The 24,704-nt window shown below is 33.6% G+C and overlaps 1 protein-coding gene across 1 annotated transcript; it reads left to right on the forward strand.

The window, feature by feature from the left end:
* The first annotated feature begins 5,849 nt into the window (after nucleotides 1–5,849).
* On the forward strand, nucleotides 5,850–22,366 carry LOC134691306 (uncharacterized). The gene is made up of 7 exons (XM_063551758.1): nucleotides 5,850–6,064; nucleotides 11,112–11,565; nucleotides 12,442–13,217; nucleotides 13,591–13,627; nucleotides 14,434–14,702; nucleotides 15,739–15,766; nucleotides 18,977–22,366. Exons 1-7 carry the CDS (start codon nucleotides 5,885–5,887, stop codon nucleotides 19,363–19,365), a joined length of 2,133 nt encoding a protein of 710 aa, XP_063407828.1. The 5' UTR covers nucleotides 5,850–5,884; the 3' UTR covers nucleotides 19,366–22,366.
* The last annotated feature ends 2,338 nt before the right edge of the window (nucleotides 22,367–24,704 follow it).

The raw sequence follows: 24,704 nt of genomic DNA on the forward strand, positions 1-24,704 counted from the left end.
TCTGTCTTAAACAGTTCATGAAAGTTTTCTTGCATTAAATACTAATAAGGAGCACATTTCAGCTGAATTATTGTTTTTAAGGTTTCATTCTATCTACATGTACATAGGCAAAGCTGACTTTAAGATATGTTACCAAATGATACGAAAAATTTAAATTTGTCATAATTATTAATCCATAAACTTTTTTTAAATGACATTTCGTCCTAAATATGCATGAAATGTTTGCCACTGGACATTAGGCAATCAACAATAAATCGATCAAATGAATTCAACAATTAAATAAACTTTCTAAATTCGTTTTTGTGCAGAAATAAATTCCATAGAATAGATTAAGTATGTAAATAGATGCAAAGGGTATCTGTGGTCTTGTGGTATAGTTGATATTATCAAATACTGGTTCCATTGTTTGCTGTTCTTCGTCTTCCCAATTGGATTAAGACCAATCAATTGGCTGTTGTTTGCTCTTTGTTTGTTTTGTTGTCTCTTTTGACACAATCCCTGTTTCCATTCTCAATTTTATGGTACGTTCATTTTTAGCTCACCTGGCCCGAAGGTCTAAGTGAGCTTTTCTCATCACTTGGCGTCCCTCGTCCGTCATTGTTAACTTTTACAAAAATCTTCTCCTCAGAAACTACTAGGCCAAATTTAACCAAACTTGGCCACAATCATCATTGGGGTATCTAGTTTGAAAAAATGTGTCCGGTGACCCGGCCAACCAACCAAGATGGCCGCCATGGCTAAAAATAGAACATAGGGGTAAAATGCAGTTTTTGGATTATAACTCAAAAACCAAAGTATTTAGAGCAAATTTGACATGAGGTGAAATTGTTGATCAGGTCAAAATCTATCTGCCCTGGAATTTTCAGATGAATCGTATAACCGATTGTAAGGTTGCTGTCCCTGAATTGGTAATTTTAAGGAAATTTTGCTGTTTTTTGTTATTATCTTGAATATTATTATAGATAGAGATAAACTTTAAACAGGAATAATGTACAGCAAAGTAAGACCTAAAAATTAGTCAACAATGACAAAAATGGTCAATTGACCCCCTAAGGAGTTATTGCCCTTCATAGACAATTTTTAACAATTTTCATAAAATTTGTAGATTTTCACTAACAATTTCAACTGAAACTACTGGTCCAAGTTCATTATAGATTGAGATAATTGTAAGCAGCAATATTGTTTAGTAAAGTAAGATCTACAAACACATCACCATCACCAAAACACAATTTTGTTATGAATCCATCTGTGTCCTTTGTTAAATATTCACATAGACCTAATATTCACATAGACCAAGGTGAGCGACACAGGCTCTTTAGAGCCTCTAGTTATTGTATATGCCAGAAAATAAATAGAATTAGAATATTGTTGATGAGAAAATACATATCCATGTGGAATTCGCCTCAGTTTGTTTTTTCAAGTTTGATATCCAACTTCTTAATCCCCAATCCACATTTACCCGAAAACCTTGTATATTGTATATTTTTGATTAACTACCATCATGCTCATTTGACCATCAGGGACTGAGATACATATGTACTGAGATAAATATGTTATGGTTTATACTCTGTCAAAGCCAAAATGATTAAATATATCTAATTTTAATTCATTCATGCATGCAGTAAAACATTTCTTGAATGAGTGAAATTATATGAAACAATTTTTCAAACTTTTATCTTTATTGCGTTTAGCCTACATGTGAAAAAAAATGGGAAAGGACTTGTGATAGACAAATGGACAACTATATACACACATATGTATTGCTATTTTCTTTAGTTATGAAATGTAGAAAATCCCCCATTCAGATATCCTCATTACATATAATCTGTGTTGAAATGCGTTGAAAGCATGGGAGTTTGTATTTCTCGCTCCTATATTCGTGAATATTTTCTTCGCCTAAAATGTGATCGATGTTTAAAGTGTTCTTATTAGTCCTGAATATTATAGTACGAATCACATCTCTTTAACACAATCGTAAGAAGAAATGGGGAAAACCATAAATGATACAGTACAAAACTCCCAGTCTATTATATTTTAACATGGCCATTATAATGCTTAATCTATATATTTGTTTACTACAAACATGAAATCGACATCCAAATTATACCACCAGCTATTTAATTTGCTGGTACTACTACTTCTACTTAGTGTTACACAACATTCCTCAAAACATGGACTTAGTATAGAATGTTCCTGCTCAAAATAAGGCAATTTTAATATTAAATCAAAGAACTCAGGTGTTTTTCGTTTTATTTTGCCTGGCATTGTCGGTATGTTTTCAGCTTATAAGTTTGAAATTCCCATTGCACATAATATATTGCCTCCCTTATTGTGCAGCAGCAAATATTCCAGAAGTACGTAATAAATACTTAGGATCTCGTATCATGACTTAAAAATTAATAAAAGTAATGAATCCTTTTTTTAGACAGGATAATATGCTCATCTCTGAGCCTTTCATAGCTGACTTACTTTGGTCTCTTGTGGAGAGTGGTCTCATTGGCAATCATATACTATAGTACCACATCACCTTTTAATGGACGCACTACGTTTGCATGCATATGGAAATTAAAATGTTTTACTTTTGCACTCAGCTTTCATTGAACAGGTTTATTCCAATCAATCTAGATTTTATTCAAAAAAGTGTCTCTCAACACAATTTCAGTGATTTGATACCTCAAGCTGACTTGTACATGTTGTATAATAAAATTATATCAACGCATCAACCTAAACACTTTATTATGTAAATCAATATATATAGCTGCATAGTAAATCAGCAATATTTTGATATCTGAATGCATTGCATTATATACAAACATTTTGACAAATGACAGCAACATTACAACACAATGACAACAAAAAATTTTTGTTTCTTTTCTGTTTAAGTAATATAGAACTGTCACTAAAGTCAGTATCTGTATCTGTATTTCCCACTTCTGAATATGGATGGGTATGTCACTGATTCATTTCGGCTATTGTGTGATAGGTGGGTCTGGGCATAAATAAGTTGTTCTTGCTGAGGTGTGCTGATTTAAACCCAGTGGTTCAGGATGTTTTGTATGATACACCTTATCGCTAATCCTGGCTAAGCAGGCTGCTTGAACTTTTGATGCATATAACAATCACTTTTCCATTGTGGCGTCAGATATTTTGTTTTATGACGTCAAAATTTGACGGGAACCTGTGTGATATTTAGTAATGGCAGACAAATAGCAATAAGGTTTATAAAACAAAGCCAGTAGTACATCACCCAACACTGTGACTGACATGAGAGATTTCCTTTGTACTTAATAATGGAAAGTATGAGAAGTTCTCTTCTTGGAAAAGTATACTATTACACGTAGTATATTATGTCGGTTGGTTGATTTTGTAGGTAGCTAAATTTCAAGCAAAAAATATTTTATTCCTGTTCGCATAAGTATTTTTTCGAACGTTCACGATATCATTTATAATCCATAACGACAAATCTTACACAATTGACGAGATTGTTCATAATTATACTGTCAATGTATCTTTGTTCCACCTCATAGATGTTCCAGTGGAAACTTTATTATAAACAATGTCATAATACCAGTACCTGATGGAACAAATATTCTATACTATTTATTCTGTTAGGAACATCTACTGTAATATTTTTTCCATGTGGAACTTATATTATGAAAGAACTTCTATTCCGTCACAATACAACACCTTATGTGCAATACATGTAACACTGTACAGTGTACAATTTTCTTTTGAACATTTTCTGGAAAACAGAATCGTAAATCCAAGGCAAACAAACACGAATTACGAAGGAATATTTATGAAGAGCCAGTCAAAAATGGGGAAAGAAGTAACGTTAAAAATGGTGTTGATAACCCATGATACAACACTAATGTTCCTATGCATTGGATAACCTCTTTTTACAGCTTCTTAAGTTAAAACAAAATCATTTCTTGTATGATAGCTGCAAGTGATAACAAGTGTCCAATCTTATAGCCATTGTTCAATATATATAAATAAGAATATGAGAAAAATAATATAATTACTTTAATATACACATTAAATTCTTTTTATTTATTTTTTTCGTATTCTCATCTATAATATATATAGTCTACCGAGTAACTTAATTTGCTTCTCTGGAAAAATATTAATGAAGATTATTATTATTGTTTATGTTTACAATCCGAAAATTAAGATAAAAAGAACTTCGATTTCAGACAATGAAATGTCGTACACCATTCATTCACACCATTCCAGATTGCACGTTACACAATCACACGATTCCTCATACACCATTACACCATTCCCCTTACACCATACACCATACCACCATGCACCTTACACCATTGCACCATGCACCTTACACCATACAGCTTACACCTTTACACCATACACGTTTTTAGGCAGTTAAGCTGCCTTATGCGAGCACCCTGGGTTTGGGTTCCCACCTGGGATTTTTTGAAAAAGTGCCATTGCTCTGATCTGGCAGGTCTGGTAGTTTCTGAATAACTAATTAGACATTTTTTTCACACTTTTTGTTATAAAAAACAATAAATATAAGTAAGATTACCTTAAACGATCGTCGATTTTCCAAAAATAATTAATGTTCCCCATTTGAAAAAGTGCTAATTAAAAAGTTAAGCATAGCTTTTTATCGTCTGTGCTTTTGAGGAAGATGTAAGTGAACTATTGTAAGAATAATTTCATCGCCGAAAATATTTGTAATGAAGGCATTAAAATTTGCTAAATGGCATGAATGGCGCATGGGTATTATTTTGCGGCTATTACGCCGCAGGGGTTAAAAAATTTTGTTACAGCTAACTAGCCCAGGACTTTTTGGCAGGAGGATTTTACTAGCCCTGTTTCAAGAACTGCTAGCCCATCAAATCCAACCTGCTAGCCCAAGTATCACTTACAAATCACTCAGTGTGTGCTGCATAAGACGCTGGGAATGCGTGTCATGTGTTGAAAGGGCATTTGTACACTATAATTTAATAAAATAAATCAAATGAGGTTTATGTTTTATTTTTTAATTATAACAAGGATATAAACAGATATCTCATTTTGTTTTTTTCTTTGTCAGATAATTTCACTAAAGCTTTAAAAATATGCTTTTCGACAGGAGTCACTTTATTTCTATAAACTTGTTCGTTTTTATCTGTTGTAGTACTTTGCCGGGCCGTTAAATATTTTATTGCACAGAAAACATGTTCATTTGTTTTAGCATGGGAAACAAGTGGATCAATTCTTATGTTTGATGTCCCCACATACAAGGCGGATTTTTTATTTGCATACTCGGGAAAACACCGACAGTATTCACAGTACATAGTCTCGGGCTTTTCATCCTCAACAACCGACCTTGCCCACGGGAATCTTTCATTCCATGTCGCTATGAACGTTCGTTTTCGCTTGTCCCGATCGTACTTTCTATTTTTTTTAGATGTATCAGCCTCATTAGAATCCCCTTCATTTGCCGATTTTCGCTTTGAACTTGAAGTTGATGAAGTTTCTGAGCTTGCCGTAGTAAAATTTGTTGATATATTTTGTTGCATTGACATAGTTTCGTGCTCCCTGCTTAAACAGTTGTCCGACAAGAGTATAGACGGATCAATACCTATCAATACATTATACCCCCCCCCCCCCCCCCCCCCCCCCGGTACCGTTAATTGTTAATTGAAAAACTCGACAGAACCAATGAAAAATATCCCCGATATAACATATAACGAGAAATCGATATTGAAAGTACAATAACTGCGATCAATACATGATACCGGGCCACCCGGAGTTATTTGTTCTATTTTTAAAACATGTTACTGTGCATGAGGTGAGGACCTGTACAAACCAGTTCAATTTCATGGAATCCCGGATGACGTAATTGAATCTGATTGGCTAAGACAGAAAAGTGATGAAGGGATTTTCCACTTTCTATTTTAGACACGCCAAGAATTTTTTGTTACTAGTCCGTCGGGCATACTGGGTTATAAGTTTTGGTTGCCCGAGACGTAAATGTCTAGTCCCGGGCGTCGGGCTAGTGGATTTTTTAACCCCTGCGCCGTTGAATTTGGTTGATTCCATCCTACTAAAGGTAAATATTTAAAACATTGTCTTACTTCCTCTCTGTATAAGTCTTGGATTTGTAAGAATACTTGATTATTTTATTTCTACATTGTATGAAGATATGTATTTTATTTAATTATTTAATGCAAGCTGATGTTATTATTTGTCATCGTGTCTCTCCGTACTTGCTATTTATCGTGTAAACCCCCAACATAATACTCGATCAGGGCCGTTACAATTTCAATCTGGACCTCATTTGAATACGTATTTATAGATTTTTTTCGATATCAATTAAGGTCATTTCAAGATGGTTTCCTTCATCGTGTTTTAGTTTAAAGTAAAATCACAAAAATACTGAACTTAGAGGAACATCTAAAGTTGACATGGTTAATTAATTGCTTTACACACAAACCTGTAAACTCATTCATGTAAGACGATACACCTGTACAATGTGACCTTTCACCTGGAAATATAGTTTCGTATACAAAATTCCACTTCTTTCAGGTTTACAATTTCAGTATTAATGGTTACAATTTAAAATTTAAAAATGTTAGGTCTTGATTTATTTAAGTCGACAAGTTAAGAGTTAAACACAAAAAGTCGGATACGAAAATTTTTGATAATTTGATCACAAATATTCAAAATGGCGCATCGTGGTTTTCTTGTACACACGTGAATAACATTAAACGAAACGATCTTGGGAAGATTTCACTAGGTTTTATCTTGACTAGAATGGTTTCACCATTGAAGGGTTCATCTTTTATTGATATTCAGGATTCAGCTACACTGTTAAAATGCAATGACACAAATTTTACCAAATCCGAAACGAAGCGGACATTCAATTAAAGGCTGATTTTTATGCAAATTACTAAGTCAACACTGTTAGATATTTTATTTAAAAATAATAACAAAGAGTAGTCAAGAATACTTTACTTTTATTTCTAAAAAATACAAAGAGTTGTCAAGAATACATTAGGCAGCAACCATTTGATTTTCGGGGGGGTGGGGGGCTATGGGTTTTTTTTTCTGGACAAAACAATCTATTTTTTTCACGACATGTCGAAAACAAGTTTTTTCTTTCAATTTTAGCATAACATATAGTGGCAGCTGAGGGTGAAACAAACAATTTTTTTTTCTCAGAATCAAAAACAAATTATTTTTTTCTCCAAAAACTGGAATCAAACTTTTTTTTCCAAAAAAAACCATAGCCCCCCCCCCCCCCACCCCACCCCCCCACCCCCCAAGAAAATCAAATGATTGCTGCCTTATAACATTGACAACACATGATGTTTCTGTTTACTAGGCCAAACCTCAGGAAAAAAATGTCATGAAATCCTATAGTACTGCATAGTCCGCACCCCATCCATCAATTTCATTTCCAGGGTAAAAAACTGCGGACTATACACCCCTTTCTATGGTATGTAACACATAAACAAACGACAGCTACTGAATTACAGGCTCCTGACTTGGGACAGGAACATACAAAAATTATGTAGGTATATCTCATTACCAGAATATTTAGCCCACCCCCTTTTTCATGGTCTATTGACTAATATGTATTAGTTTTTGATTAGGTCAGTTATTTATGATATTTGGTGTGCAGTTGGATAAACTTTGTCACTTTTAATTTCTTGGCTCACACCGAACAACAAGCTATAAAGGGCCCAGAAATTACTAGTGTAAAACCATTCAAACTAGAAAACGAAAGGTTTGTTCAAAAAGGACAACTTATGAAAAGTCAATGGTATTTGGTAAGCAGTTGTATATTCCTCCATGCAGCTTGAAACTATTAGCAAAACCTACATGTATACTGCATAGTAAGCTTTAAAAGACCAGGAATTACAAATGTTAAACAATAAAAACTAATAAAAATGTTAAAATAAATAATTGGACATAACTTTTGAAAGTGGCGGGATTGGATAGTGAAAATTTTAGGGTACAAACATTATTCAATACTTGAGAAATAGCAGAGATAATATTTTCACCAATTTTTCAACAATATTCGTCTTAACTTCTGCCAAGTTTGCCTCTGCTTTTTATATTTAACTGCCTACAGCGCCTTTGGTGCTTTGATTTTGGAAAGTTTACAACATCCAAGGACTGTAGTTGGAATTGTTTTATAACTCATATTCGAGAGGGGAGTATACTAGTTTTAATCTGTTACCATCAAATCATGAATTTTTTTTAAATATGTTTAAAGGAGCAACAAATTAAAGTTCCCTCAAATTTAGAACCAAGCATAATGTATGCGTGTTATGGTCATATAAAATGTATATAAATTTGATGACATAAACATTTCATACAGTGTCTTATGATTGGTATGCCCCCACCGAAGCGAAGGGGGCATTAAGTTTTACCCTTGTCTGTTCAAACGTCCGTTCGTACGTCTGTCTTAAAGTCGATCTCCGTTCTCTAACTTAAGTTTTCCTCAAGCAAATGGTATGACACTTATACACAATGCTTATCACTACAAAGCACAAATCAAGTTTGAATTTGGGTAGTGGCACTTTAACTGTTCTAGAGTTACAATGTATGACCCTTTACAAATGAAAAACATGCTGAATTGTTCGTTTCTGTTCTCTTATTTTAGTTTGGTTTAACCAAATGCTATGACACTTATACACAATGCTTCTTAACACAAACAACAGATCAATTTTGAATTATGGGGGTATCACTTTTATTGATCTAGTGTTATGCCTCTTTGAAAATGAAAAACTTGCTGATTTGCCTCTAACAAATATAATGAAACATATAACCCAAGTCTAAGTGAACTGCAGTTCTTTAGCAGTTCATTAGCATTCACAGTTCCCACTTGACAGCAGTTATTTGGCAGTTTATTAGCATTCACAGTTTCCACATGACAGCAGTTCTTTTGCAGTTTTTTAGCATTCACAGTTACCAAATATAAGGCAATGAATAATTTGCATAAAGGCATTCCATAGCTGTTTCTTAGCAGTTTATTTAGCCTTCACAGTTCTTTGGCAGTTATTTTTAACGAAAAATTTATATAAATGAGATCTGAATATTCATGAGAACTGCTATAATAACAGCTATCAAATAATGAATATTCATGAGAACTGCTATAATAACAGCTGTCAATAATAAATAGTCATGCCAACTGCTAAGTTTTTCATCCTAATATGGTTTTATAAACTGCTAATAACCATTGTGTAATGCTATCAGATCTGCCAAAAGTTGCAATACAAAGGTGACACATGAATAATCAATATACAGTGTACAAGATATGAAAGTAAAAATTATTAGAATTCTAAAAAGTTGTACTTTTTTGTAATTAGAGCAGAAACTATACAATCTAATAACAGACTTAATATTAAGGGAATGTAAAACAAATTGTGAGTAGCACTTACTTTAGCTGGTCTTAGACCCTTTATTAATTATGTAAGTGGCTGTAATGATATATTAACAATTAAAAATGCACTTTAATTATCAACATGATCAAGACTTTTAAAAAAGCAACTTATTTTAAAAGAGCTATTACTGCTAAGAGGCTAATTACTACCTTGACTAAGTGATTTTCAAATAAGAAGTTATTTCATTGTTATCATTATTTTATTACCAAACATGCCAAATATACTGTTTTTATTTTATTAAATGTGGACTAAAAGACAACAGTTATATCCTCTTTCTCTTTTGGATTTAAACAAATGAATTCTTGATACATGTAATATATATTATGTTTCTTTTTTCTGATACAAACTAAAGTAAAATTATATATAATAACTTTATTTCATTAAATAGATTGTTTGGAAAATTTTAACCAATCAGCTATTCACAGTCTAGGTTTACCTTTGAATTCCCTCCCCCTTTTTTCAACTCTCGAATATGATTAGGATTGTTATTAAACAAAATAATAGATTAAAATAATCATATCTATTTTTTTTCAAATAACATCTTGAACTGTAAGTATATATATGCTAGAATTCTATTACAATCCTGTCAACATCAAATATTCTATTTAAATAAACAACTATCCCCCCTTTTTGGGGGCTTTCTGTATGATTTCTGTTTCCCCTACAAAGTTATGTCAGAATATACACAAGCACTAACTGTAACTTTCATCTTACTGTACTGCAGGTGTGTAAAAGTATTCAATTCATCCAAAGTTAAGCTTATAATTGACAAAAATACAGTTTTTCACTGGCAAGTATTTCCACACAACATGGAGCCAAAATGCACATTTAAAAATGATCAAATTATCTTCAAATAAATGTTTAACTTCAAGCTGAAAACATAGCCAGATCCAAGCATTTTTATAACAAAGATTAATAGGTCAACTGCTATCGAACTGCTGTCATAACTGTTGTCCCGACTGCTAAGAGGAATGCTAAGATGAATGCTAAGACCAATGCTAAGATGAATGCTAAGACGAATGCTAAGATGAATGCTAAGACGAATGCTAAGATGAATGCTAAGCAGAATGCTAAGAAATGGTGAAATGTGGCAGTTTATCAAACTGCTATTAGATTGAATGCTTAGAACAGCTAAAGGACTGCTAAAAATATGAAGAACTGGTGAAAAAAGCTAAAAAACAGCTAATAATAGCAGTTCAGTTTGACTTGGGTATAAACAATACCACAAATATCAGATTAAAAACAAATTTGGGTGTTGTCACCTTTATAATTCTTCAGTTACATCCTTTTAAAATTGTATATATTATGTAAGCAGTCATATGTGTCCCATGAACACATCCCCCATTTATTTTTGAATCAATTCAAAATGAAAAATTCATCCCCATTTTCGGGTGAACGAAACTGTCACAATTCTCAAAGGTACCAAAGGAGAGACTATAAGCACAAGTAATACATCATAACTATAATAGTTTTAAAGTATTGCATGTACATGCATGTAGAAACAAAGTTGTCAAAAAAAAGTTACTAGTGTTGTTGGTACTGTCTGTATAATTTGATTATACAATGTATCAACAGTCTGTTATAAGCACTATCGCATATTTTTGACTAGAAAAAAAAGAAATTAAGTATGACGTCAACCATTTTGTTTTACAACTTCATATTCAGCCTCCAAACCTGTTTTTAATGATGGTTATTTTTTGCCAGGAGAATGTGGAAACCAGACGTGCACTATTGTACAGTGAAGTAGAGGAATTATTTAAGGACCACGAAGGAAGAAATCATCTTGTCCTTGACAAACAAATATTTGTCAATGCAACTGATAAAGATGATCAAGAAATTGAATCCCTGAAGAAAGCCATCACCGAGCTTACTTTCGATCATCCATGTTGGGGGGAGGACATGCCGAATGCTTGTGTCCCCCTTGAACTGGAGATTGCTGAAATGGTAGCTGCAGGAAAGCAAATATTGTCATTGGTAGAACTTGAAGAATTGAATTCAATCAGCAAGGTGTCCGTTCTGGATTTAGAACAACTTAATGACTTCCTACACTTCCAACATTCTCTTGGGAAGCTAATCTACATTGATACTCTTCAGCTCCGGGATTATGTTATAATTAACCCACTTCTCATGGTGGAGGTTATGAGATCATTCGTGACAGGTAGTTATACATTGTAAATTATGTAACAGTCGATTTTTGTGTAAATGTTATTGGTGTCATCTGTGACATCATACAATATACAAAAAGAGAAGATGTGAACAATAATAATTAATATTAAAATAGACAATGCTTTGGTCAAAAGAACACTGACAAATCAAAATGTATTTTTAACTTTTTCATGTGTTTTCGTACTGATTTTTCCTCTGACTTTTCTACATGAATTTCATTGTAAGTTTGTTTGTTTGTAATTCAGATGTTTAATACACTTTACTTGACAACAGAGAATTGAAACTCGCATGTTTATGAACAAACACAAATAGCCAGTCAAACAATGTTTTGTCAATTTTATAGTTCAATTTTACTGGGTTTTTTTTTCAACTGAAAGCTTGGTGTTTTGAAGATTATTAATGGGTCTTGTTTTGGAATAATCTTTTCATCTAGATGTTTTTATCATTTTGTAGAAAATTCATATCAAAAGTTGTAGTCATCCTACTAGTTTTCTGGTTAAAAATCAATATGTTTTGGTTAATTTGCAATGGGGATCTGTTTTTTTTTGTTTACGCTTTTTTAAGATACAATTCCAAATTAATTTCTCGTGTCAATATTTATTACCTTAGTGTTAAATATCAATATAGCTCATGCCCCAATTTATAAATAAAATGACCAAAATGATATAATTGGTATCAAATTGAAGAAGTATTTGTTTTTTTAAGTCACCATTTTCAATTGACAAACAAATTTAAAAACATACACCAAAAAGCACAATAAAACAAGGATGAGTATTGGATTGAAAAGTGTAAAACAAATGGATACCATACAATTAACCAATATTTTTCGTCCTTAGTGGGTGATCTATCACTGTATGTTTATTTTCAGACATAGGGTTTTGGCCAAAGAAAAGAAGAATGCAAGTAATTTTCAGTAGAATGTCAGAAAGTGGTATCATACGCCGAGAAGACCTTTATCAGATTTGGGAACAAAAACACTTCCGTCCAATTTTACGATACAAAGAGTTTATATTCAATATCCTCATTCATTTGGATATTCTGGCAGAGCAACGAAGATATGACACAGCAACTGGAAGTCGGTTACCAGTAGAGAACTTCTTTGTTCCCTGTATGGTCACACAAAGAAATACCACCAGCTTCATGAACACAGAATGTACACCAGAGAAAGCTATATGTTTGGCATTTGTTTTTAAAGGAACTGTTATACCACCAGCTTTGCCCAATCGTCTGATCAGTGCGTGTTTGAGCATGTGGACTTTGAAGCAGTATGAAGGGAGAAAACTCCTCTTTTCAGGATTCATTGTAGTCTCATTTGACAAGGCACATGATATTTTAGTATGTGTTGAAGGCAACAAAATTCTTCTGTACATAGTCCATAAAACCGCCGCTGGACTGATAGTACCAGATATAGCTACTGGAGTTAAGGAATGTTTGGTTACAACAATGGAGAGAATATCAGATTTCTATCAGTCCACAATCAATGTGAAACGCAGCCAACAATCACCTTTCCATATTGAATATTCATGTTCAAATCTGAAATGCCTCATCAGTGAAGAAGAAGCTTTGCAGACCAACGAATGGGTTTGTGACGAACATAAACAAACACACAGAGCAGGACACTTCGCTGTTTGGAATCAAGATAAGGTATACATTCATTGGTATAAGGTGTATGATATGGTAATATTATTAGTAAATAAATAACAAGGAAAATAACAACAAGATAGAAAACTTAAAAATGACTTTTTAAACCAATTTCTTATGAAGTTAGCAGAATCATTACCTAAATAAAAAAAAAGAGTAGTGTTATTATTAAATCTGCATTTCCCACCAAATCAGCGAGTAGTAAACACTCAAGTTAATGTTATAATTATTACATCAAAGAGAAACCAAAAATCGGTGCATCATCAAATGTCTGTGTAATATAGAAGCACATGCGTTCATAGTATATGGTTATTGGCTATTCTGTTTTGGTCCTGTTTGATTTTTATTATTCATTTGTATATAACTCTTTTCACAGGAAAAAGAACAAGAACAGTGTGAACAGAACTGTCAAGGTAATATTTTTCTTTGGTAAAATCTGTAACAGGTAGATAATTTGCATGATGTGTTTGTTAATCCAAACCTAAAGGCGATAATGTGTTTATCGTTTGACATAGGCATTGTGTAAAGGTAACTGTGTAATAAAGTTTTAAGACCATGTTAGCTATTTTCATCCTTGGTCATATGTTGTATTTCTCTACATACTTTTTAAAATATATGTCTTTACAATTATAAGGGAAATTTAAATTTCAAAGTTTCATCCAATATTAACATCTGTGTCAGTTTCTAAGTAGTTGGATTGGTATTTGTTGAATATCTTTGTCACTGTTTAACACAGTTATGTTCCAATAATCCTTGTCCCTCTGTATATATGTCCACAATTTGTTTGTTTTCCGTCTCTAACTTTGGTTGCCTCAAATAAGTGTTATAAAACTGATACACTATGTGTATTTCCAATCATCCACCTTCTACTTCGGGTGGCGTCACTTTTACCGTTCTCAGGTTATGCTGCTTTATTATTGTATATGCATCTGGGGCATCATCTGTGTTCCACGGACCAATCTCCATTTTGTTTACATAATGTTTTGAAAGGTGTTGTTTGTCTTTGTATTCTTCTAAGTTTTGCCATTTTAATGGCAGTTTCTCCTCCACTTATAATGCAAATTTAATGTCCTTTTGATTTTGTATGCCTCCGTTTAATTTTTTTTACCAAAGGCTACAATATGTAGTAAATGCATTTTCATCTGTTGTGAACCAAACATATAACACTTGTCTTTAAAGGGCTCGATTCACTATACTATGAAAGTTTGTATAATTATAGGTTTACGAGATGATGCTTTGAATCAAATTCCAAGTGATGTTGAGCTTCAACGATTCTCATCAGGTTGTGACGAATCAACAGTACAAAAGTTGGCCATACATCTTGGTATGACTCTGAAAGAATGGGAAAAACTCGTAACTGATTATCGTTGGATTGATATTGTTAAGTATAGAATACTAGTCAACTGGCGGGAAAAAAACTCAGGAAGATTCCGCAACCTAGCAAAAGCTTTAACAGATATGGATGTATCGACTCATAACCTTTGTCAGGTAAACTATTCTGATACACTAAAGGGAACAATCATTTAAATGTCAGCCCTGGGGGATATGTTAATGGTTTTCCTGAAAAATAATCCCGATCCCAAATTTGTTAAAAAATATTCTGGTCAAGCAGATGAAAATTATTCGTAATAAGTAAAAGGTACAATAAAATTAAGATTTTATTATACCTTATATTGTTAATTCGGAAAAACATATTTTGATTGATACAGTCAAAAATCTAAATAGAAAACAACCAAAAGCCGCTCCCCGGAAAATGAAATAGTTGCTGTCTAGCATAACAAAAAACATTTTACTATAAAGAATTTTGTTATGACTGACTGTTGTAAGATCAAACAATATGTTGACCGTTTTATTTTTTTTGAAGACCTCAGTTGTATATTATACTTAAAAAGAAATTTATGGACCACATAATTCTTTAGGTAAATCATAGACATGGATTATGTTCGTAAAGAGTGCAAGAAGTATATCTGTTATAGCATTGTGAAAGCTGAACCTTGATCATAAGTGCAAACATTTTCTTTCTATTATTTAATTTTAACGGTTATGATGAATTTAACTTAAACATGCACATTGTTGAAATTGCAGGTGAACGATGCAGGATCTGTAGAGCCCTCAGTTTCATCTTAACTCAATCTCCGTCTCTTTTAAAACATTACATATAAAAAAAAAGATGTGGTGTAATTGTCAATGAGAAGACTCTCCACAAGAGACCAAAATGACACAGACATTAACATGTAAAGGTCACACGCATGTTTTGCACCACTCATGTTGTCTCTCTTTGACAGTTGCTTTAATGTGACAGCAACATGCTTTTGATTGAATCACATATGGGTATCAAACATAATCATTGTCATTTCTTTCAAAGATATGAGATGTTTTAATTTGAACGACCCGTGTAGAATTACTTCCCTTTGTTTGGAATATTTTTAAAATCAGTTGCTCAAAATTAAACACATTCAAATGTGACAAATTGAAGGGGAATTATTTAAAAAAAATGTAATTCGATTTTTACAAAATTTTGTAGGTTAAAAGAATAAGAAAAGGAGAGTACGGTATGTAGTACTTTAATATCTGTTTATTTGTTCATAATTGTCTTTGACGGCAATTTATATACTACTACATTGAAAATGAAAATAGATGTCTTATTTAGGATAATACATTCTGCCCTAACCGTTGTGTACTTGCAGTGATGTCTTAAACTGTATCGTATATATCAGAAATGAAATCACTATATATGCTATTTGTTTTTTGCATGTGTCTTTTTTTCCCATATTGAACAGAGGTTAGGCAGGGGTTGGGATCTAACAGAACATATTTAATCCCTTAGCATGCATTCGCCAGTCAGGAACCTCCAGTCTGTGTTAGTCATGTGCGCTTTTTTGGTCTTTGTTCATTAATGTTTTTCTGAGTTATGTGTGGGGTGGATTTGACCTTGTTTTAAGGGTACGGCGCAAGCTAGGTGTGGGAGTTTGTCACGACTATGAAGAGCCATTCCATTCTTAATTTTTTATAATGATTTTTTGTCGTGCAATACAATACCTCCCTATGTTACCTTGGTTACTACATATATTCATTGATTGATTAATAACAAATGATAGTGCTCCAAGATATCAAATGTCTCTATCTGTAACTAGTCAACATTCGGGCTGTTAGATATAGTCTAGCATGGGTCAGGTGCTTTAAGACCTTGCATTTCAATAAATTTTTCACATGAGGCATAAAAGTACATACATACACATAAACAACAATTTCGTGACAAGAAACAAGTAGTGAGGTCGGCTTGTTATATACCTGGTTACTAAAATTCCTATTTTTGTACAAAAACAAATTGTTTGGATTGGTTGGCGTAGTGATATTAGATGGATCACTTGGTTTTCTGTATATTGTAATCAACACATTTTAGTCCAAAAACGAGAGTTGACAGCCACTGATGAGATATTAAAAAAGTCGAAAACAAACTCACAAAACCATGGTAAAAACGAAAAAATGATGAACAGACACACTAAACACAAACCACAACACAGAACACATTAGACTGAGCAACACGAACCTTACATAATCAGGTATACATACTCATGGTAACCCTGTAAATTATTTGTATTTGATATTTATTTATATCGCAAATGTTCGGTATACATTTAGAACATAATGTAAATTACCAGATATTATCCAGAGCAACATACTAAACAAATTTGGTATGTTCACCACCTATTTGGAAAGGGACTTTTATTCGTACAGAAATTAGTTTTCACTCTTTAACTTCACGTTATAGAGTTATAATCTTATAAAAATGGAAACATTGCTAATCTTTTTCCCCTGTTCCTTTACTAAGTTTGCCTTAACAAAAAGTAATGAAACTTGTATACAGTATTTATTACCATAAAATACAGGCAAAGTTTGATTTTCGATGAAGTCACTTTTAATTTAAGAGATGATATATACAGTGAATTTTGAAACTATATTTCTTTTATCTTTTAAAGAAAGATGATTTAGTTTTTTGGGGTTAACATTTCAATGATTTGATTATTTTTTCGACATAATATATACAATATGTTTGTACACCTTTATGCATTGTAACAAAACTTGGACAAAAGATAATCTTAAAGTTCAAGAAAAAACAGAAATTTAGATTTTTTTTTAAATTCTGTATTTTGTTGATAAATTGACACATTTGCACTTAAAGCAGGGGTTATTCGAAGGCGACACAAGGAGTTCCGCAGAACCCTTTACAAACTGAGCTGTATAGTTAAAAATATTATAATGTATCCATTTAATCATTTTGATGACCTATCTAATTTTGTCATGTTCCTTTTAAAAACTGTATTTAATTGCTCGGTTCACCGTTGAGAACATTAAACCTTGTCAATTATAAATTTCTATTTAATTTTATGTTGATATGATGTGTTTTTTTAGCTCACCTGGCCCAAAGGACCAAGTGAGCTTTTCTCATCACTTGGCGTCCGTCGTCCGTCGTCCTGCGTCCGGCGTTAACTTTTACAAAAATCTTCTCCTCTGAAACTACTGGGCCAAATTTAACCAAACTTGGCCACAATCATCATTTGGGTATCTAGTTCAAAAATTGTGTCCGGTGACCCCGCCAACCAACCAAAATGGCCGCCATGGCTAAAAATAGAACATAGGGGTAAAATGCAGTTTTTGGCTTATAACTCAAAAACCAAAGCATTTAGAGCAATCTGACATGGATAATATTGTTTATCCGGTTAAGATCTATCTGCCCTGAAATTTTAAGATGAATCTGACTTTCGGTTGTTAGGTTGCTGCCCCTGAATTGGTAATTTTAAGGAAATTTTGTTGTTTTTGGTTATTATCTTGAATATTATTTTAGATAGAGATAAACTGTAAACAGCAATAATGTTCAGCAAAGTAAGATCTACAAATAAGTCAACATGACCAAAATGTTCAGTTGACCACTTTAGGAGTTATTGCCCTTTATAGCCAATTTTTAACCATTTTTCGTAAATCTTAGTAATCTTTTAGAACTATCTTCTCCTCTGAAACTACTGGGCCAAATTAATTGAAACTTGGCCACAATCATCATTGGGGTATCTAGTTTGAAAATTGTGTCCGATGACTCGGCCAACCAACCAAGATGGCCACCACATCTAAAAATAGAACATAGGGGTAAAATGCAGTTTTTGGCTTATAACTCAAAAACCAAAGCATTAAGAGTAAATCTGACATGAAGTAAAATTGTTGATCAGGTCAAGATCTATCTCCCCTGGAATTTTCAGATGAATTGAATTATCGGTTGTTAGGTTGCTGCCCATGAATTGGTAATTTATTAGGAAATTTTGCTGTTTTTTTTGTTATTATCTTGAATATTATTATACATAGTGATAAACTGTAAACAGCAATAATGTACAGCAAAGTAAGAACTAAAAATAAGTCAACATGACCAAAATAGTCAATTGACCCCCTAAGGAGTTATTGCCCTTCATAGTAAATTTTTAATAATTTTCACAAAATTTGAAGATTTTCACTAAGATTTTCCACAGAAACTACTGTTATAGATAGAGATAATTGTAAGCAGCAAAAATGTTTAGTAAAGTAAGATCTACAAACACATCACCATCACCAAAACACAATTTTGTCATGAATCCATCTGTGTACAATGTTTAATATTAACATAGACCAAGGTGAGCGACACAGGCTCTTTAGAGCCTCTAGTTCTAGATAATTTTGAAGACTCAGATGTCATCATAACTAAAGATTTATGTCTTTTTATTGTTATTTATTTACAGATATCAGCGAGGAATACATGGATTTGATTCCAACCGATGAAATACTAGATGAACTGGCACAAGTAATAGGAGTTGTATCCTTCCAACTGGGTATAGAATTAGAATTGCCAATAACATCATTAGATATAATATTGTATAATAATGATCGGAACTTAGTGGCACAATGTAAAGACATTTTATATGAATGGAGAGAGCAGGGAGTCAGGCCAACCATAGGTGTTCTCTTCAATGCTTTGGTAAATGTTGGGAGAGGTACTAAGTGTTTGGAGGAGATCATCAAAAGTAAAGGAGTGAAGAAATATATTCCACAAGAAAAGGTTGAAGAGGAGAAACAAGGAAAGTTAAAGACATTAATGAAAAAAATGAATCCTTTTCAGAAGAAGAAATAGTACTAAAACTATTCAGTCAATATGATTTAATATTGATGTATGTCATACCGTTGCATGTTTGTGTGTTGTTTCAGGGAACAATTGTTATCCTTTTTGGTGGGGTCTTAATTTAAATAATGTTAGCATTCATCAGCACGAAATCAAGAAACAAAACATGGTTATTAAGCATGTTAAGAAAGTACATAGCAAATTTACATAACAGTAGTGTAGCATTATAAATTCAGGGTAGTGACAAAGGCTCATTAGCTCCCCTAGTTCATACAAATATCAAAAATAATAAAAGAAACATAACATTGTTAACAAGACAGTACATAGAGAATTCATATAACAATAGTGTAGCATGTAAATCCAGGTGAGCCCAAGTTTCTCCACAGGTTTATATGAGTTCATGTCACATATAGAGCTGTTTATCCACAGACTTAATGGAGTTCATATTACTTGTGGAACAGTTAGTTCTGACACAGGAAAAAGGGAGTTCATATAACTTATGGACCAGTTAGTTCTGACACAGGATAAAGGGAGTTCATATAACTTATGGAACAGCTATTTCTTCAGTTTTTTTTTATTTCATGTCACATGCATGTTGAGAAGTAAGTTACTCCAGAGGTTTAAAGAAATTCATGTCAACAGTTGAACAGCTAGTTCATCTTCTAATTAAAAATTCATCTCATTAGTGGAATATCTAGTTTCTCCTCGGATATTAGGGAGTTCATGTCCCAAGTGAAGCAGTTAGTTTCTCTGCAGGTTTAATGGATTTTATGTCAAAAGCTAAGCAGATAGTTCCTCCACAGATTTAGGGAGTTCATATCACTAGTGGAGCAGCTGGTTCCTTCACAGGTTTAATGAAGTTCCTGTTCCAAATGGAGCATCTAGTTTCTCTACTGGTTTTAGGGAGTTCCATACCTGTCAACCTCTGAATTTGAAAATGATCATAACGCGTATGAACTTTTTCGGTCCAATTTTATTATTCAGTTCACGTCACTTATGGGGCAGCTGGTTCCGCCAATGGTTTTAGGAAGTTCATGCACCAGTGAAGCAGCTAATTCCTCCAAAGGTTTTGGGTAGTTTATGTCACTAGTGAAGCAGCTAGTTCCTCCACATGTTTAATGGATTTCCTGTCACAAGTAGAGCAGATAGTTCGTCCACTGGTTTAAGAGAATTCATGTTACAAGTGCAGCAGCGACTACCTCTTGATTTAAAACTGTGCATGTCCTTAGTGCAGCAGCTTGTTCCTCCACAGGGTTAACAGATTTTCTGTCACAAGTTGAGCAGCTAGTTACTCCTTTGATTTAATGGAGGTCATGTCACTTGTGGAGCAGTTAGTTTTTCAACTGGTTTAAGGGAGTACATGTCAATATGCGATCGGCTAGTTTATCCACAGGTTTAAGGGAGTGCATACTGCTAGTGGTGCAGCTAGTTCCTCAACTTGTTTTAGGGAGTTTATGTCACTAGTAGAGGAGCAAGTTTCTCCTTTGATTTAAAAAGTTCTTGTCCATAGAGAAGCAGCTAGTTTCTCCACAAGTTTAGTAGTGTTTATGTCAAAAGTGGGACAGCTTGTTCATCTGCTGTCTTGAGGGAGTACATGTTAAGAGTGAGGCAGCTGGTATCTCCTATGCACTTACGGAGTCCATGTCACTTGTGGAAGAGCTAGTTATTTCTCGTAATTTAGGGAGTTCATATCACTTGTAGAGCAGCTAGTTACTCCTCTGATTTCAGTGAGATGACTTCACTTGTGGAGCAGCTAGTTACTCCTCTGATTTTTGGGAGTCCATGTCACTTGTGGAGCAGCTAGTTACTTCTCTGATCTTAGAGAATCCATGTCACTTGTGGAATAACTAAATACTCCTCTGATTTTAAGGAGATCATATCACTTGTGGAGCAGCTAGTTACTCCTCTGATTTTTAGGGAATCCATGTCACTTGTCAAGCAACTAGTTACTCTTCTAATTTTAGGGAGTTCATATCACTTGTGGAGCAGCAATCTACTTCTCTGATTTTATGGAGTTCATTTTACTTGTGGAGCAGCTAGTTCCAACTCTGGTTTAAGGGAGATCATGTCACTTGTGGAGAAGCTAGTTCCTGCTCTGATTTTAGGAAGATCATATCACTTGTGGAGCAGCTAGTTACTCCTCTGATATAAGGGAGTTGATATCAATTGCGGAGAATATAATTACATATCTGATTTTAAGGAGATCATATCCTGGTAGAGCATCTAGTTTCTCCTCTGAATTTAGAGAGATAATATCACTTGTGGAACAGCTAGTTACTCCTCTGATTATAGAAAGATCATATCACTTGTGGAGCAGCTAGTTACTCCTCTGATTTTAGGGAGTTCATGTCCTGGTGGAGCAGCTATTTACTCCTCTGATTATTTGGGAATCCATGTCTCTTGTCGAGCATCTAGTTACTCTTCTGATTTTAGGGAGTTCATATCACTTGTGGAGCAGTAAGTTACTTTCTGATTTTAGGGAGTTCATTTTACTTGTGGAGAATCTAGTTCCTGCTCTGATTTTAGGAAGATCATATCACTTGTAGAGCAGCTAGTTACTCCTCTGATTTGAGGGAGATCATGTCACTTGTGGAGAAGCTAGTTCCTGCTCTGATTTTAGGAAGATCATAGCACTTGTGGAGCAGTTAATTACTCCTCTGATTTAAGGGAGTTGATATTAATTGCTGAGAATATAATTACATGTCTGATTTTTAGGAGATCATATCCTGGTAGAGCAGCTAATTTCTCCTCTGAATTTAGAGAAATAGTATCACTTGTGGAGCAGCTAGTTACTCCTCTGATTTAGGGAGTTCATGTCCTGGTGGAGCAGCTAATTCCCCCTCTTATTTCAGGGTGTTCAAATCATGATGGAGCAGCATGTTTCCAATCTCTTGTTTCTCCTCTGATTTCATTTTATTTGTTAATTCCATCATTGTTGTAGATTGCTCACATATTTATAATCATCTCATGTCTGACTAATTGTGTCATTAAAATAAAAACATGTTCTTCTGTTGTTGGTTTACATAGTACTTAGTCCAGCTGAATATTCGAGTCAACAAAAACAATACAAAAGTAAAACAAACAAAACGAAAACCACAGTCTTCAAATACAACACAGAAAACTGAAGATTTAGCAACATGAACCCAATGAAAAGAATGGTTATGACTGTTGGTAAAATACAAAATAAGTTTGCCATGAGATTTTTTTTTAAATGCATAAAAGGTAATAAATTACGCTTCAAAAAAATAGTATTTAAAAAAAAATCAGCCTAAACTTTTCGTTTTATGAATTAAGTAACTATAAAGGATACTTTTTTTATGAAATGAAAAAAAAAGTAACTATCATTTAAATAGTCGAAACCCACTTGTTATACTTTGTCTGAGTTGATATTACAGAAAAGTTTACTTCAAGATGCGGATCGAGGATTTTCAAAGGGTCTGGGTCCCCAAACTAGGCACTATTTGTAGTGGGAAGTATAAAACATCTATGTTTTAACCATATATGTAGCATAAAAGAATCTAAGAAAAACTGTAAAAAAAAAATTCAGCAGGAGAAGATCTACTAGCTTAGTTAGCATGAAACATCAACTATTATTAACAAAGATATTGCTTTTTATACGACCACAAAAGATTAACAAAGAGATTGCTTTTTATACGACCGCAAAAGATTAACAAAGAGATTGCTTTTTATACGATCCCAAAAGATTAACAAAGAGATTGCTTTTTATACGACCACAAAAGATTAACAAAGAGATTGCTTTTTATACGACCACAAAAGATTAACAAAGAGATTGCTTTTTATACGACCACAAAAGATTAACAAAGAGATTGCTTTTTATACGACCGCAAAAGATTAACAAAGAGATTGCTTTTTATACGACCACAAAAGATTAACAAAGAGATTGCTTTGTATACGACCGCAAAAGATTAACAAAGCGATTGCTTTTTATACAACCGCAAAAGATTAACAAAGAGATTGCTTTTTATACGACCGCAAAAGATTAACAAAGAGATTGCTTTTTAAAAAAAATTTGGGATCGTATAATGGTATGATGTCGTCGTCGGCGTCGTCGTCCGATGACACATTAGGTTTCCGGACAATAACCTTAGTTTAAGTGAATGGCATTATTTTTAAGAAGGTTTGGATTGATTGATGATTGGATGATAGTCCCACCCGTTAGGAATAAGGGGCTTAAAAGAGGTTTCAAAACAAACATTTTTCTAGTTTCAGGACAATAACTTGTGTATAAGTATTTTGATTGCTCTGAAATTGTCCCACAAAGTTTAATACCACAAGTAAGAGGTTTTGATTTATTTTTGGGGTTATGGGCCAACAGTTTATGAATTAAAAGGGCCAAAGAAGGGGCCAAATACAAGCATTTTAATAGTTCCGGACACTTACTTGTGTTTGAATGTATGGATCTCTTTGACATTGTACCATAAGGCTCCATATCACAAAGGGAAGTCTGGGATTGAGTTTGGGGTAATTACCCAAAACATGCAGGAATAAGGAGCCAAAAAGGGCCAAAAACAAGCATTTTTCTAGTTTCCTGTAGATAACTTGTGTTTAAGTGAATGGATCTCTCTGAAATTGTACTACAAGGTTCCATACTATAAAGGAAAGACTGGGATTGAGTTTGGGGGTTATTGTGCCAAGGAGGGATACAAAAAGTTTGGAGGGTTCCAATTTTTTTAGGGGTTCATATTTTTTTATTTTTCAAATTTCAAATGTTTAAAAAGTTTCAAAAAGAAAAAAAGAAACTTTCAATTGCACAGTATTGCGCAATAGATTTGTAAGATCTTTGACCACATTTATTTTGTTTCAGAAACCTATATTATGTCAAAAATTTGATCACAATCCAAATTCAGACAGTATCAAAATTGAGAAAGGAAATGGGGAATGTGTCAAAGCGACAACAATCCGACCATAGAGCAAACAAAAGCCGAAGGCCACCAATGGGTCTTCAATGTAGCGAGAAACTCCCGCACTCGGAGGCGTCCTACAGCTGGCCCCTAAAGCTTGCATATAGTGTCAAAATTTGCCCTAACTGTTCAGGGTTCGACCTCTCCTGTCGTATCAGGCTGCGCTCGGCGAAGCATTTTATTAATAATGATTTTATTTTAGAGAAAACATGTCACTAGTGGAACAGTTAGTTCGTCCATTGGTTTTATGGAGTTCATGTCACTTGTGGGACAGCTAGTTCCTCTTTTAGGAGTTCATGTCATTAGTGGAATAGCTAGTTCATCCTCTGATTTCAGGGAGTTCATGTCACTTTTGAAACAGCGAGTTCCTACACAGGTTTAATAGAGTGCATATCACAATTGAAGCAGCATGTCCGTCTTCGGGTTTAA

This window comes from Mytilus trossulus, chromosome 11, assembly GCF_036588685.1.
Source record: "Mytilus trossulus isolate FHL-02 chromosome 11, PNRI_Mtr1.1.1.hap1, whole genome shotgun sequence".
NCBI lineage: Eukaryota > Metazoa > Mollusca > Bivalvia > Mytilida > Mytilidae > Mytilus > Mytilus trossulus.